General features: G+C 32.7%; 1 protein-coding gene across 1 annotated transcript; it reads left to right on the top strand.

The window, feature by feature from the left end:
* The first annotated feature begins 7,063 nt into the window (after positions 1 to 7,063).
* LOC132600725 (large ribosomal subunit protein eL30-like) lies at positions 7,064 to 12,470 on the top strand. Its single transcript, XM_060314061.1, has 5 exons — positions 7,064 to 7,219; positions 7,674 to 7,779; positions 10,814 to 10,915; positions 12,008 to 12,076; positions 12,162 to 12,470. Exons 1-5 carry the CDS (start codon positions 7,199 to 7,201, stop codon positions 12,200 to 12,202), a joined length of 339 nt encoding a protein of 112 aa, XP_060170044.1. The 5' UTR covers positions 7,064 to 7,198; the 3' UTR covers positions 12,203 to 12,470.
* Positions 12,471 to 17,389: the final 4,919 nt, after the last annotated feature.

The following is a 17,389-nucleotide window of genomic DNA, read 5'->3' as shown; positions in this document are numbered from 1 at the left end:
TTGGCTAAAATGACACTTATTATGAGACGGAGGAAGTATTATTTAGTTAGTCAACAAATTGTTGGATCTAGCTTTGGAAAAATTGCCGGGGAGCAATTGGTATTATGATTTTTAAGGAGTGAACTTAATTGTCTCTCGCCATTTTTGCATTTTTGATAGTATTTTGAATTGCCATTTTTGTAATCAGAATCAATTAGAATCAATATAGTTCGTGGACAAACTAAAGGAAAAGGTCTCGAAAAGATGAAGTCTATAATAGAAAAAATGGCAATAAGGATCCTAGTCAGTAAAGGGAGGTCAGTTACGGCAATTTAATAGCAAAGTTATCAAATGCGTTAGGGATAATTAATCGGAATTTACTTACATTTCCAAATAACTAGAAAGATTTCTTACGTGGCGTCTAATGAGTGTTGCGTCTTTCTTGTGAGTTCCTTTACTTGTTTGGAGAAGTAAATTTCGAGCAATTATTCATAACTCATTTGAGAGCTTTGTTAATGGAATTGCCTTAACTAATCACGTTTACCAACTAGGATTTCGTTATCATATTTACCGGCAAATCTCTTTTAAAGTTTGAGATTTAAAACTTTGTAAATAAAATATGTTACCAGCTAAAATAGGTAATGATGACTCGATAATGTAAAAGTTATTTATGCTAGCGCGGTATAATACTTAAACTCTTTCTCCATGGACTTCATTTTTTCAAGACCTTCACCTCAAGTTTTCCCACATCCTTTCTTACTTCTAGTTGAATTTGGTCTGATTAAAAAGGCAATTCAAAATACTATGCAAAATGATGGACATAATATATATTAGTAACTTTGAAATTACAATTGAAAATTTATTGTTACAACTTTAAGCATAAATGAAAGTATCCATTGCTAATATGTTCGATTCCAACTTGGAAAGTAACTAAAATGCACCTCTTTATAACGGCACCCGCATATAACAACACCTCTATAACAGTTAAATTTTTTCGAAACCAATTTTTTATGTTATATTTTACTTCTCTATAACAACAACAATCAACTTTATAACAGTACGCTCTTTGTAAAATTACCCCCATATAGCAGCTATCTTTTTTTTTTTGGTAATATAATAATTAATCATCTTTATAAAATGGAATATCTATGATTACCAATAATAAGTGTATAAATTTTGACCAAATATTTGATCATTTAATACACTATTTACGACAAAAAACATCATATGAATATATATATTTTCATCATTAAATGATTTTCCTTCGTTATACAAAGTGTCATTAAGCTTAGAATTTGACAATTAAAAATGAAAAATAATTTAATGCATCTTTTTCGCCTATAAAAGCGACGTATTAGTTAAATGTCAATGTTGTTATAGTTGTATAACAACCATTCTCTATAATAGTTGAAAATTTTCGAACCCAATGATGCTGTTATAGAGAGATTCGGCTGTATTAGCATATAAAGAGCAAAAAGTCTCAAGTATACAGAGAGGCATGTAGACTTGGTGCACTACTTCTCTGTGCATGGTTGTGCAATTGCATTTTATTAATTAATTTCTTTATTTCATTGATTAATGTCTTTTCCACTATCCCCGTAATGGGAAATAATGCCACAACAGTACAACTAGAAACAAGCATTGATGAGAAACCATATTCCACTCATTTTAGGAGTCACATTTGACGAAGCCATGAATTTCGTTAAGAATATTCAAGATTTAATATGTATATGTATACATGTAAAGAATATTTACGCAATATATTTTTCTAACGAAAAATGTCAAAGTGATCATCTTTTACCGGCTGCATTTTTAGCTCAAAGAAATACCGCTTTCAAACTCCAACCACACAATTACAAGATATAGGATTGGATAACAGTTACAATGTCCCTGAAATAATAAATTAATCATCGATATTAAATTTTAAATTTCACAAATGAAACTTCAGGACATTATTATGGAATTTAGGCATAAGGTTTCATCCGTGAAATTTAAAACTTCAAAACAGTAATTATTTTTAAAATTAATGCAAAAGGTGTCTAATGGACGCTAATTTCTGTTCAAGATTAATAAAATATATCTATAAAAATAATATTTGACTTGTATATGATATATGCTTTTTCGACAATGCCGGGTGTAGATCTGTCCCCGCTATGCCCAATAGCATTACCAAATAAAAAGCCTTGCCAACTACGTATGTCATATTGAAATCAGAGGGAAATTCAAACTTTAAAATTTAAATATACACAGTAAGTTGGAGCTCTTCTGTTTCAAAATCTTGTAATTAGAGGGATTGATCATATGAGACACAAAGATAAAACAAGATTAATGTATGTAATCAATGAACTAATTACATACCTAGTCTCTTTCTTCGGGTTCAGAAATCCAACTTCACTTCGTGATGTAGCCTTTTCATTTGTTATACATATGGTGTTCTTCTTGAAATTAGTTACGGTTCTTTTTATATTCTTTTTGGTTGGAATAAAAAGGATGAATTTAAAGAGTTGTATTATGTGAAGGAAGTAGTGTTATAGATTATCTCAAAAACATAAGTGGAGAAATGGTCGGGTCAAACTTTGTTCTAATCCTAATGTTTATCTCTTCACTCACACTAATATTTATCTTCCATTCTTATCATAGTGGTTAAAAATTAATTGTACCCGATATTAATGTAAATCAGAAATTACATGACACATGTGTTCATATATGTTGGAGTTTAAGCTTCGTGCACTGTCAGTGTACTAAACCCTTTACACCATCAGGTAATCTGAAAGGTAATTAACCACAGTTACTTTATTAAGTAATAGTAATACTTATTACCTTTTTAAATGTAATATAAATATAATTATAGTTGACCAACAAAAAACATTAAAGGCAAGTAGCATCCTAATTATACTCTGACTAGAATTATTCCGAATTCCAAATTTATTTACTACTGATAATTTCATGTCAAATTCTCAACGTTATCGTCTAAATCACTGATGAAGGTTTTGACTCCTTTTTTGATCAAGGAAATATAATTAGGTTCCAGAAACCTCTTGGTTTGAATTAAGGTCCCTTCCATTTCTTAACTTCAGTTTAATCTAATTCAAAAGCTTTACAAATATCAATTATGCAGATTGAATACATAGAAAACTTGGGGGAAAAGGACCAACTTAAATCACATTATTAAGCCATGTAATATAATTATATTGGATCTTTGCTTGAAAATATCATATTACAGTCAGAGCACATCAAAATTTCAGTCGACATTATACACAGAAGCACATGAAGACAGAGAAATTAGCTGAATGATTAATTCATTGTAGTTTGAGACGGGAAAGATAGGAAAGGCAGAGATTGTAATTTAGAGAAGGAAATAAATTACCTTATTAAAAAGGTAATAATATGCTATAGTAGGTCGATGCTACCTGATGTTGTAAAGAGTTTCGTACATGACGATGCACAAAACTTAAACTCTATATATCGTTATTCACTAAATCATAGTTATCTAACATTTATTTATTACTTACCTACGGTAAATTAATATAATTTGATCTGAATACTGGATGCATATAAGTTTCTTTTGGACTTCACAAGACTAATTAAATTGGGCCTTTATTTGAACCCACTAAACTTTAAAAAAAAAAAGGGGGGGGGGGGGGGGGGGGAATTGACATGTATGCACAATTCCCATTTATAATTGGCATATTTTTGACCAAGTTTTTTGTTAAGCAATTTAAGCCAAAAATATTGGCATTCTTTAGTCAAATTTGTATCCAGCTTACGTATAAATAGGAGCACAATCTTTTCCCCCCTAAAATCAAGCCTATTCTTAGATAAGTAATTTATCTTTACCAGATTGCGAATAGAAAATTACGAGATTTTGTTTTTAGGAGAACTGTACAACATCTTTTTTTGTTTAAACAACCTCCGCTTATATTCTGTTTGCCAAGTGATGTATATCAATCCATGTATATTAATAAGGGAAAAGGACACTGTGTGTCTACTCAGCCAAACTAATCCCACATTTAATCACTATTTGGGCTTAATTCCACTAGGTGTCCATTCGGCCCAAAATAATGCCAAAAAATGGCCGGTCAGCCCAAAATAATGCCAAGGATGGCCGGCCCAACGGCCTAGGCGCTTAAAAAAAAGGACTTTTTGTGGCGACTAAGTCGCCACTAAAGGGCTGCTACAGCATATATACATATGTTGAAATTATATATACACTTTATATACTAGAATTATACATTTTATATATATATGCTGGAATTAATCATACATTTATTTTACATAAATTATACGTTAATTATACATTTATTATACACATATTATGCAATAATGATATGATTATTTTTTTTACATATACAATAGTGATACATATTATATACCATAATGATACGGTTTGTATTATACATTTTTTATACGTATGGTACACTTTCTATACAAGACTGATACAATTTATATACACATGCTGGAATTATATATACACTTTATATACAAAAAATGATACATATTATATACAAAAATGATACAATTTTCTATTTTATACAGGACAATTGCATTGTGCTGATACATATTATATACACAAATGATACATAGTATATACAAAAATGATACATACCTTAGCGATTCATATTTTATATAGTTTCTATACATTACAGATTGGTACTGGCACATATTTTATACACAAATGACACATATTATATATAAAAATCGCCTCAAACATTTTTGTGTTTGGGTTTTTATTTGAAAATTGTCTTATTTAAGTTTTGGCTTATGGATGTGATTAGTTTAGTGGATATAATTTGGGTTTAGAAGAATTGTGGCCAGCGGGTGGAATTAGTTTCACCCCACCGGCCAGTTATGTCATTTTCCCTATTAATAATTGTTATTGCAAAAATGGAGATTAGGGCATGTATTCATTTGTATACTGTTGCATTATGGGATACATATTGTATTTTGAAGTAGAACAAATACAATATACCTTTTTAACGTGTACACATTTTAATCGATTTTGATATTTTAGTTCATACTGCATAAAAACTATGATTATGTATACCACCATATGTATACAAAATCAGCATGTGTATACAAATAAGTGTATACAATCAGCAGGTGTATACATATTGCTTTTTTACATGATCATAATGATGAAATTTAGTTGATTTTCACATTCTGCCCCAAAACTATGATTATGTATGTGTATACAAAATCAGCATGTGCATACAAATAAGTGTATACAATCAGCAGGTGTATACAAATTTGGTTGATATCCAAATTCTGCTAAAAAACTACGATTATGTACATATGCTTGTGTATACAAATCAGCAAGTGTAGACATTACATGTATGCAAAACCGACTAAAAAACCAACTGCAGTTTTTTTTTTTTGGCAACTAACATTTTTCTTAATCACCTATTGAATAATTACATATCATCAATATCCAATAATTCCTCCATTGATAAGCACTCGTCGTTGTCTATAAGAGCTTTTCTTGCTACTTTCACCGGAACTTCCATGTCCACCAGAGGTGGTTGTTGTCATTGTTCCTATTTGATGTCACGTAGTACAAAGTTTCACCAGGTGGTTGTTGTCATTGCTCCTATTTGATGTCATATAGTACAAAGTTCCACCAGAGGTGGTTGTTGTCATTGTTCATTTTTATGTCATGTAGTACAAGTGTATCCCCCAATTGTTAACAAACCCTACAACTATTCTTAGCAACTAGATGATATCAATAGAAAAATATGTGGTTAGGGATAATATTTGAGAGATTTACGGTTCAAATCGAAGAAATTTTAGGAAAAGAGATGAGAGAGGGGAGAAAAATGTATGAGAGAGATTGAAAAGAACATCTGGAGATGAATTTTTGGAGAAAAGATGAGAGAGCACAGAAAATTGTATGAGAGATTGAAAAAACATTATGGAGTAGCTGAAAAATAAGATGAGTTTATGGGTTATGTGATACAAAATAAATGGCCCAAACCATTGATCTTGGCTACTTAATGCCAACATTCAAAATGATTGTTATTTTATGCCAATTCTATATATCGGTTAATATACAATGCCATTTTCGGCTCACGGAAGCCTTTTTATAGGCCCATAATCCGTTGCTCATGCAAAAACTCTAATCTTCAAACTTTACAAATAGTCATTTTTCAACTCAGTAATTGAAAAATAATTGCTCATAAATTCTTGCTGCCCCGAAATTTCAATTTAGGAATTTGAAAGCGAAATTAACTTAATTAACTGTTAAAATAGTCGATCGATGTATAATTAGTAAATAATATATCCATAATGGTTAATGACTGTAACTATTCGGTCGAACAGTTAAATGTGTAACTTTCTCAACTTGAAACTCTAGAATAGTGATTATTTTTCATAAACACGGCGAAAAGTGATCAATGGGGGCTAATTTAACGAAATATCTTGAGATTAGGTTGATTGGACTACAAAACTAATAAAATTGGGCCTTGGTTTGAATCACTTAAACTAAAAAAATGGTTATAACCCAAGCCTTTTAAAATAATAAAAATTGTCCCCATAAGTCATTACTCATTCAAAAACCTAATCTTATTATTCAAACTTCACAAATAATTATTTTCAGCCCAATAATTAAAAAATAATCACTCGTTACTCCATTGAAAATTCAGAACAATAATTATTTTCAAAGACAAGACCGAAAAGTGGTCAATGAATATTATTTCAACGGGTCATTCACACAAATTCCCTATTTCCGGGGTGGTCTTTAATTTTTGTCTCTCAAATTGCTGGTCTTTAATTTTTTGCCCTTCAACACTTTAGGTGACTAAAAACAAAATCGCAAGGTAGAATTTCGTAGCAAATTATACCTAACTTCTGAGAAACCCAGCAGCGTAAAATAAAAATAAAAATAAAAATCGTAAGGCAATGTTTTATGATAAACTATGCCTATTCGGGGATAGCTTTGTAGGATTCTACATAAGTTAGGCCTTAATGCATAACTTTCGATTTTGAAGGAAAAAAAAAAAATTTAAAGCCCAGCCCATTTGAAGGACACAAAATTGGGCCATCATATTGGGCTTTGGTTTGAATCCCTTAAACTCAAAAAAATAATTATAGGCCCATAAACCCATTACTCTTGCACAAAACCCTAATCTTATTCTTCATACTTCACTCTGTAGTGCTCTATAGTAAGGGGAAAAAAAAAAAAAAAACCGCCGCTCATCGAAGCATTTGCACAAGCAGAGCCACCATGGTTGCCGCCAAGAAAACTGTAAAAAATCTCTCTTCTATCTACCCATTTATCTCTATATATTCTGCTTTATAATATAAAATGAAATCAAGAAAATGCAGCATTTTTTTTGTTTTTGGGTTTTAGCTTGTTATTTAAAAAGATCTTTTTTGAATGCACAAGAACACCTATGAAAGCATTAATCTGTATATTATTTTTTGGTTAATAATGAAATCAAGAAATGCAGCATTTTTTTGTTTTAAACTTTAATTTGGAATAGATTTGTGGATTTTTTTGGCATTTAATTGTGTGTCAAGCTCTTGTAGCTGGTGAATATATGTTAATGTTTTGGGTTGTTGTTAGAAGAGATCTTTTTTGAATGAAAAAGACACCTCATGAAAGCATTAATCTTTATATTTTTCATTTAATAATGAAATCAAGAAAATGCATTTTTTTTTGTTTTTTGGGGATGTGATGAGATGTTTTTTGAATGCAGAAGAAGACTCATGAGAGCATTAACAATAGGTTGGCTTTGGTTATGAAGAGTGGTAAATACACATTGGGTTATAAGACTGTTCTTAAGACCCTTAGAAACTCTAAAGGTTAGTTTTTTAACTCAGCTTATATTGTATATTTACTTTTATTTGGAATAAATTTGTGGGTTGTTTTTTTCTTGGCATTTAATTGTGTGTTAAGCTCTGTACCTGTAAATACTCCCTCCGTCGCACATTAAGTGTCACCTTAGGAAACCAATGCATAGATTGACTAGTTTTTTCCAACTTTGCCCTTGGACAAAAGAAGTAGTAGTACTCTAAATGATGATGGTTGGATTCCCAATGTCAAAAGATGGACTACTTGTGCATGCTCTAATCATCAAGAGGGAAAAAGTAATTTTTTTACATAAGGGTAATTTGGTAAACATCACACTTCATCGTTGGTTTCTTAATATGCGTGTTTTTTGGCTAAGGTGACACTTATTATGGGACGGAGAGAGTATATGTTTATGTTTGGTTAAAATAGTGTAAAAAGCTGATCTTTAGGAGATAGTCTAAAATGGGTTTTGTTTGCATTTCATTGTATGTCTAGCTATATAGTTGGTGTTTGATTAAAGTAGTGTTAAAAAGCTGATGTTTAGCAGATTATAATGTATAGTTGTAGATGTGGTTTTTGTATGGAATATATTTGTTGATTGTTTTTGTTTAATTTCAATGTATGTCAAGCTCTGCGGCTGGTAAATTTGATTTTAATGTGTGGTTAAGGTAGTAATAAAAGCGGATCTTTAGCAGATTATTAGGCATAGTTGTAGATGGTGGAACTCGAGTTTTGTTTGCATTTCATTGTTATGTCTAGCTTTGAAGCTGATAAGTTTATGTTAACGATTGATTAAAGTAGTGTAAAAAGCTGATCTTTAGCACATTATTATGCATATTTTTAGATGGTCAAATATGGGTTTTGTTTATATTTGTTGGTTTTTTTGCTTCATTTCATTGTGTGTCAGCTATGCAACCGGCAAACGTATGTTAATGTTTGATTAAAGTAGTGTAAAAAGCCGATCTTTAGCAGATTATTATGCGTAGTTGTAGATGGTGAAACTCGAGTTTTGTTTGCATTTCATTGTTATGTCTATCTTTGAAGCTGATAAGTTTATGTTAAAGATTGATTAAAGTAGTGTAAAAAGCTGATCTTTAGCAGATTATTATGCATATTTTTAGATGGTCAAATATGGTTTTTGTTTATATTTGTTTTTTTTTTTTGGTTTCATTTCATTGTGTGTCAGCTATGCAGCCAGCAAATGTATGTTAATGTTTGATTAAAGTAGTGTAAAAAGCCGATCGTCAACAGATTATTATGCATAGTTTAGATGGTCAAATATGTTAATGCTTGGTTAAAGCTGATCTTTAGCGTATTATTATGCATAGTTTTAGATGGTCAAATATGGGTTTTGCATATTTGTTGTTTGTTTTTGTGTCATTTCATTGTATACCAAGCTATGCAGCTGGTAATTGATGTTTGTATTTGATTAAAAGCTGATCTGTCGCAGGTTATTATGCATAGTTGTAGATGGTCAAACTTGGGTTTTGTTTGCATTTCGTTATGTCAAAGCTATGCGGCGGATAGTTTTATGTTAATGCTTAATTAAAGTAGTGTTAAAAGCTAATCTGTAGTGATTACTATGCATTGTTGTTGATGGTCAAACATGGGTTTGTTTGCACTTTCATTGTATGTCAAGCTATTTAGCTGGTAAATGTATGTTAATATTTGGTTAATGCAGCGTTAAAGAGCTGATCTTTACCAGATTATTATGCATGGTTGTAGATGGTCAAACATGGGTTTTGTTTGATTTCATTGTATGAGCCCGTTTGGATTGGCTTATAAGTTGGTCAAACCAGCTTATAAGCCATTCTTTAACTTATTTAAGTGTTTGGTAAACTAGAAAACAGCTTAAATTAAGTTAAAAAGTGCTTAGAATAAGTCAAAACCAAGAAGTTGCTCAACCCCAACTTTTTTTTTTTGGCTTAAAAGCCATTTTGGTTTGACCAACGACTTTGCTCTTTTATCCCTTATATTTTCTGTTAATTCCAATACTACCCTTTCTTCTAAAAACCCTTCAAGTACTTTTATCCAAACACGTAACTGCTTATTTATAAAATAACTTTCCGCACTTACAAAGTACTTCAAGCACTTATGCTTAAAAGCCACTTTTTTTAGCTAATCCAAATGGGCTTTATATCCAGCTATGCACCTGGTAAATATATGTTAAAAGCTGATCTTTAGTAGATTAGATAGATGCACTGTTGTAGATGGTCAAACATGGGTTTTGCTTGCATTTCTTTGTATGTTAAGCTATGCAGCTGTGAAATATATGTTAATGTTTGGTTAAAGTAGTGTTAAAAACACAGAGTTTTAGATGGTCAAACATGCGTTTTGTTTGCACTTTCATTGTATGTCAAGCTATTTAGCTGGTAAATATATGTTAATATATGATTAATGCAGCGTTACAGAGCTGATCTTTAGCAGATTATTATGCATAGTTGTAGATGGTACAAATATGGTTTTGTTTGGAATATGTTGGTTGTATTTGTTTCATTTCATTGTCTGCCAAGCTCTGCAGCTGGAAAATGTATGTTCATGTTTGATTAAAGTAGTGTTAGGAGCTGATATAGATAGTCAAATAAGGGGTTTGTTTTACAAGAAATAGGAATTGTGTTTTAAACTTTTTATCTAGGTTTAGATCCCATGTATTTCAATTTCTTGCTGGTGATAGTTCAAAACTTAGGTTAGGAAACTACGAGGTAAATGTTTAATGAGAAATTATAATTTTGTGGCCATGGTTGTGTTGATTGAATAGAGAAACATGGTTAGTGGGGATTCTTATAGCCGACTGGACTTGTTTGGGCCTAAGGCGTTGTTTGTTGTTGGTCGTGTTGATTGATAATGAGAATCATGATGCGTTTAATTTGTAAATAGTAATTACCTGTTGAAGGCTCTTGTTTTCCGGCATTGTGGAGATTGTATCTTTCATAAATTGACCAGGAAAATAATCTTTAGTTGCTGATTAAGGATTTCTACTGTTACGACGAAGTTGTATTGACTGATGTACTACGGGTTTCTAAATTTTGCTTTGGCAAATTACAGGAAAACTAATCATCATTGCCAACAACTGCCCTCCTCTCAGGAAGTCTGAGATAGAGTATTACGCCATGTTGGCAAAGGTTGGAGTCCACCACTACAATGGAAGTAAGTACATCTGTGTGTGTATGAACAGTATTTTCGGTGCTTTTGAAATGTTTTTAAATATCAGTTGCTGTTTTGACTGAGTGAGTGCCAATAAATAAAGTGAGTGCCAATAAATAAATTACTTCCTTTTTGTCAGGATCTGAATTATTTAATTTGTTTTTTCAGTACCTTTTGTTCAAACTGTTGAAAGTGTTTTGTTAAAGTTCCTTTTGATGACTGCTTGGTAAAAAAACAAATGCTTGATAGCCTGATAAAGTCATGATCATATGTGATTTAGAAAACATAGTTCCTACGTTCTAGTGAAAGCTAGATAGACTTTATGGAACTATTACTAAGCCTGAGCAATCAAGGTGTATAATGCAACAAAAAGAAGATATTGATTCTGGAGATAGCTATTTGAAATGTGGTGAGAATATAACAATGAAAATTGTTACCTGGAAAAATATAAATGCTTTGTCAGTGATGAGGTCTTCATAAGAGTTTGTGTGTGCTTAAGAGTATCTGTTTTTTCTTAAAACATTTTTGTGGTGGCTTATGCATTCTTTTGTGAGCTCTTGTCCTTAGTTTTTATTGTGTGAAGAATAAGTTCATAACAATGAAAATTGTTACCTGGAAAAATATAAATGCTTTGTCAGTGATGAGGTCTTCATAAGTATCTGTTTTTTCTTAAAACATTTTTGTGGTGGCTTATGCATTCTTTTGTGAGCTCTTGTCCTTAGTTTTTATTGTGTGAAGAATAAGTTCATAACTGCCCTAGGGCTTTGGTTTAGTGGTAAGAACTAAAAAGAACGATGTGCCGTTTAAGGTTACACAACTCTTTTTGGCGGTTGCTGATGTAACTTTTTAATTCCTGGGCTCTCTGTATTACACATCTGATTCAAGGGCAAAAGTTTGTTTCTCCTTTTCATGAAAGGACTAACATTAAGCTGAATTTTATATTTTGTGGCTTATTCCATTTCAAGCCCATGAATTACTCAACTGATTATCAGTTCCTTCTCGTTCAGTCCTTACTTGTGTATATGATGATCTTTGGATTGGCAGTATTATACACTGTCACTGAACTTATGTGCTGATATCTCTTCCTTGTTTCAGACAATGTAGATTTGGGGACGGCTTGTGGTAAATACTACAGGGTCTGTTGCCTCAGCATCATTGACCCCGGTGAGATTTCACTCGACTTATTTTAGCATTGTTTGACTATCGTTAGAAAAGAGTTTTGCTGATTGTAGTATTTTTAACTCTTCAGGTGATTCCGACATCATTAAGAGCATGCCCGGTGACCAGTGAGGATGCATGCCATTCTGAATCTTGGGAATAGCTAGTGTAGATGATAATTTTACTTTATTGTGGTAACTAGCAAGATAATGTTGATGTTATTTGAATCAAGTTTTTTGTCTGAGCTAGTAAATTTACTTCATGGACAATGATTTGTTGTGCCATATTTTACACTTATAGTTCTGAGTTAGTTTTTTGAATGTGCAATTCCTTGAAAATACTTGCATCTCGGGAGGAGATTATAACAGTTTATATATAACCAAGCAAGTTTGTTTTTGTAGTATATTTTTCGGACGAAGGGGATGCGATTGGATTCCCTAGACTCCAAAAGGGGATGCAATTGGATTCCCTCGACTCCACTTAGCTCTGAAACCACGTTAATAATCTGCTACAACTTGTTAAATTATCTGAAAGTTAACAAGTACTATATGATACTAATATAAGTACAATGGTTTTAAAAGGCATTGGGAATATAGAGTTAAATGTACTTTTTCTTCTTTTTCCTTTTTGAGTGAAGTGATGGTTCTCTCTCCTTTAAAGAGATAACAAAAGAAAGCATCCAGTATCATCATATCCAATCACTAGCCCAATTATGATCTACCTTACTGGTCATTAAAACCCAATGGTTTATTTACAACCAAATCAATTTACCAACTTATCAACCCCAATACTACAAATAGTTATAAACTCTGAATGAATTTGGTCACTCAAAACCCTTGATAAAACTGATCTTTTTCCTTACTGTCTCTTGTTATTTGCTTGGCGTAATGTTTCGTTGTAGTTACTATACCTTTTTTATTTTTGTCCTGCTTTTTTTTTTGCTTTATCCTGAGCCAAGGGTCTATCGGAAATATCCTCTCTACCTCCTAATGTAGGAGTACGGTTTGTGTACACTTTACCCTCTCAGACTTCACTTATGGGGTTGTTGGCTTTGTTCCCACAATAAACTTCCTACTAGGGCTGGGGGCATAAATATCGAAAACCGAACTGAACCGAACTAGTTTGGTTCGGTGTTTGGTGTCCATCGTCAAAAAACCGAAACCGAAATAGCCAAACCGAAGTTTGATAAAATCGAACCGAAAAACCGAACGCGCACCGAAATTTAGTACATTACCCAAAAAAATTAAAATAGTCCAGGCTCATTAAGTTTAAAGCAAAAAAACCCAATTGTAATAAGTTCTCTTTTGCATTTGTATCCCTAATTTTTCCACTTCAATTGAAAAAACCAAATATCCTTAACAAAGAAAGGTAACTAGGATGTCTTTTTAGGATTAATGTATGTCCTTTATGTGTTTTCTTAATTATTCTTACGGTATGTATATAACACCTAGTAATCCTATGTTATGATTATAGTTTTCTGTTCTTGTGTATCCTGTTTGTTTGATTTTGATTTCAATTTATCAGTTTTATGTTTTATTGCTTTTGAGAATATGAATTAGTGTCAATGGAATTGCTTCTAATATTATATTAAAAAAACCGAAACCGAACCGAACCGAACTTTAAAAAACCGAAACCGAAAGAACCGAACCGAACCGAATTAGTTTGGTTTGGTGTTTGGTGTCCACCTTCAAAAAACCGAACTCGAAATAGCCAAACCGAAGTTTGATAAAACCGAACGCCCACCCCTACTTCCTACCATTCAATTCATTCCGGAAAAAGAAATTCTGGATGGATTTGGGCCTTAACCTAATTCACTCCATCATCTATCAAAATAATCATTGGCTGAGTATCATAAATAATCTTCATACACTTCTACATAGCGATTTATTGAATTGGTCAATTTTTACCTTTCGCCCCGTGGCACATTTGGCTCAACCGTAACCAAAATATTTTCAAAAATAATAAAAACACTATTTCCACCCAATTAATTTTTTATGAGATCACTTGAATATGAATATACTACTAATAGTAGAAATGTCTCTTCAGTTCAGAAAGAGGTTATAATTAAATGGTCTCCCCCCATCCTAGTTATTACAAGTTTGAATGCAGAGGCGAATTTAGGATTTCTAGATAATGGGTGTCAACCAAAAAAAAAAAGAAAAAAAGAAATGTATTAGGTGGGATAAATAACTCAACATTCAACCAAGTGAATCATTTAACCTTCTTATAACATAGGCGCTAGAAGATAATTATATATTATACTAATCTTAAAAAATATATACATAAAATACCTAATTTTACAGAGAGACCGTGGTTCACGTGGCCCATAATTAACCTATAAATTTTCCCTTGGCTGAATGTTGATGAGCCTTCTCTTCCTCTTCTAATTTGGTGGAATTGGAGGAGTCATAGGAGACTCAAATGGTAATTGGATCACTAGCTATTGTAAAAACTTACAAGTTCAAAATCACAAAATGGTTGAACTCCTTGCCCTACAAGCAGTGGCGGAGCTAGAATTTTCATTCAGGGAGTTCAAATATATGAAGAATTAGATACACGAAGAAGCTAAAGGAGTTTAACACATGCTATATATACATAAAAAAGTAATTTTAACCTTGTATATTGTAACACTCCATAATCTGAATTAAGTGTGAATGTGTTAAATGAGGGTTAAATGTGACATTTTAGCCATATGAAATCCCATTGGGATGAGTTTGGGTGGAAATAGTTGTTTTGGAATCAAGACAAATAGTGAGGTGCGTAAGATTCAATAGAATGGACTAAGTTTATGAAAGGTCTGTCTTCCAGACTGATTTCGTGAAAATATATTAGGAATTTGAGAAAACTTTAAACATGAAAGTTGTAGCCCTTTGAAATACCTTTCCAATGATATATTGTGGAGCCCAAACATAGCTCTGTACAAAAAGTTATGCCCAATTTACTGAAGCTCGCTTGGCAGGCGCCAAAGCGAGCTGGGATATCGTTAAGCTAGGGCCAAAACGAGGTTTGAGCTCGCCCTGGATCTCACTCAGTGAGCCAAGGGGTATTTTTACCCAGGCCTATAAACGTGACCTTTAGACGATTTTATGTCATTTTGGACATTCCAACTTCATTTTAAAGCCCTAAGCAGCTGTTTCTCTCCTTTCCTCATCCTCCAACGTCATGGTAAGATCGCTCTAACAATTCCTAAGCAATTCTAACATTAATTCATGATTAGTAACATGATTCTTCAACCAAAACATAGGATTTCCAACGTAAATCCTTCTCAAGTGATTCAAAACTAGAGTTTTGGTATTTTTCGTCAGAGAAGCAGTTTAGTTCGTTAGATTGGAGCGATTACAAGTATGTATGGCTAACTATATACGTGTGGGAATGTTATTGATATTCCCCACGCCTCGTTCTTCATGATTATTACGAGTTGCATCAGAAATAAAGATTATGCCCTAGTTCATGAAAAGTTCAGAACTTCTATCCTTTGAGAATATAGTTGTGTCGTGTTCTTGATTATCATTTTGAATATTGTGAACTTAGTAGGTAATCAATATAGACTTGTGTTGATACCCATGAGTTTCAGTCTAGAATACTCAGCACATTTATAAATAGTTAAAGCTTCAAGTCTCATAATCAGTTCATGAATACATGTCTAAGTGAGTCATTGTTCAGTATGTCAGTGTTGTACTTTTCAGCATGATTCTTAGTTCTTTTTTGTGAATTGTTTTATGTTGAACACCTGTGTTTTGGGCCTAAGGCCACAGTTATGTATACGTATACTAGGGCCCGAGGCCACAAATTTGTGCACATATATTGGGCCTGAGGCCACAGATTTTGATCTCTGTTAAACAGGTGATTCTCCATTCAGAACAGGAAGTATTCTTATCTTTACTTCTTTGTTCACTTCAGTTATCAGTTATTAGCTATCAGTTTTAGTTTCAGATTATATATACATGTTTATTGATTTGGGCTATCCTTTCTCGAGCACCCCTTTACAGTTCTTTCATTCAGTTATTTTACGTACCAGTATAATTCAAATGTAGTGACGTCCCTTTTGCCCGGGGCCTGCATTTCACGATTCAGGTATTGATTTACAGGACGACGGATTGGCTCACTAGGATTATCGTATCAGCTGCTCGGTGAGCCCCAGTTCTTTCAGGGCGTTATCCTTATTACAGTCATGTTTTCAGTATTTTAGACAAATAGTTATGCCAGGGCCTTGTCCCGGTAAACAGTCAGTATTTTTAGTACTCTTCAGAGGCGCCATAGACTAGTGTAGTAGTCAGTCAGAGTCGCATGCTGTTTTTATTTTATGTTAACCATGATTGGCAACTTTGTTATGTTCAGACTTTGTTCATTATTTCTACATTCAGTGATTTATACGGATAGACTTTTAGTATATCAACATGTGTTTGTTTTATTTCCGCATTTAGTATGTTTTGTTACCACATGTTGATTCAGCCAGTCAGTTGGTTCGCTCGATCACATGAAGTCAGGCTGCGGGTGCCGTGTTACGTCCAGGCGCAGATTCAAAGCGTGACATATATACAATGTATTTTTTTGCCGAGGAGGTTCGAATGACCCCGGAGGCTACCTAGCTCTACCCTGCCTACAAGGACTAAACCAAGCATATACTCCAAGCTTATGCCAATGGAAGTGGAGACTGACGCCACTGAGGTAATTAAATTATTGAATAAGCACAACCTATCTATCAATCTCTTGTTCTTTCATGCAGGCAACTATTGAAGAAATTGGAGAATTCAGGGGTGCGGCACAACTTTAGACAGAGGAACAAATCTGTTAGCATATAACCGAGTATCTACTATGGCAACTCCACCTTCAGCTGCAATGAAGAAGATGAAAGCAGATAAGAAGGGTGTAATATCTAGGAAATTTGTTGCACCTATTATATGTAATTTATCAAGTAGTCTTGAAAACTTGATATATTATGAGAGTGGCAACAAAGTAAAAAGTTTCACAAGGGCTACATTTAAAGGGTAAATACTTGCCCGGCTGTGGAATAACTTTTTATCCATTTAAAGGTGTATTTTTTTTTTTTTTTCATTTAGTGCATCTTTCAAGTAAAGTATTTGAGAGATCTACCTTATTAAGTTCTTAAATCGGGTGTGGAATAACTTTTTATTCATTTGAAGATGTACCTTTTTCATTTAGTGCATCTTTTACGTAAAATATTTGAGAGATCGACCTTATGAAGTTTTTATTGTCAAGTCGATTGTAATTACTTTACGGCTTATTCTTGAATAAGATCTGGAATGTTTTTTTTTTTTTTTTTAAGTTATTGATTCTATACCTGTTATTATTCCATTT

The sequence above is a fragment of the Lycium barbarum genome, chromosome 6, assembly GCF_019175385.1.
Source record: "Lycium barbarum isolate Lr01 chromosome 6, ASM1917538v2, whole genome shotgun sequence".
NCBI classification, from domain to species: domain Eukaryota; kingdom Viridiplantae; phylum Streptophyta; class Magnoliopsida; order Solanales; family Solanaceae; genus Lycium; species Lycium barbarum.
This window is presented reverse-complemented; position numbering and strand designations above follow the sequence as displayed.

Bases quoted from the DNA above. Each gene is read 5' to 3' on its own strand.
- LOC132600725 (XM_060314061.1), top strand. From the start codon at position 7,199: ATGGTTGCCGCCAAGAAAACT. The intron at 7,780-10,813 runs GTTAGTTTTTTA...GGCAAATTACAG, and splicing joins GACCCTTAGAAACTCTAAAG to GAAAACTAATCATCATTGCC. The intron at 10,916-12,007 runs GTAAGTACATCT...TCCTTGTTTCAG, and splicing joins AGTCCACCACTACAATGGAA to ACAATGTAGATTTGGGGACG.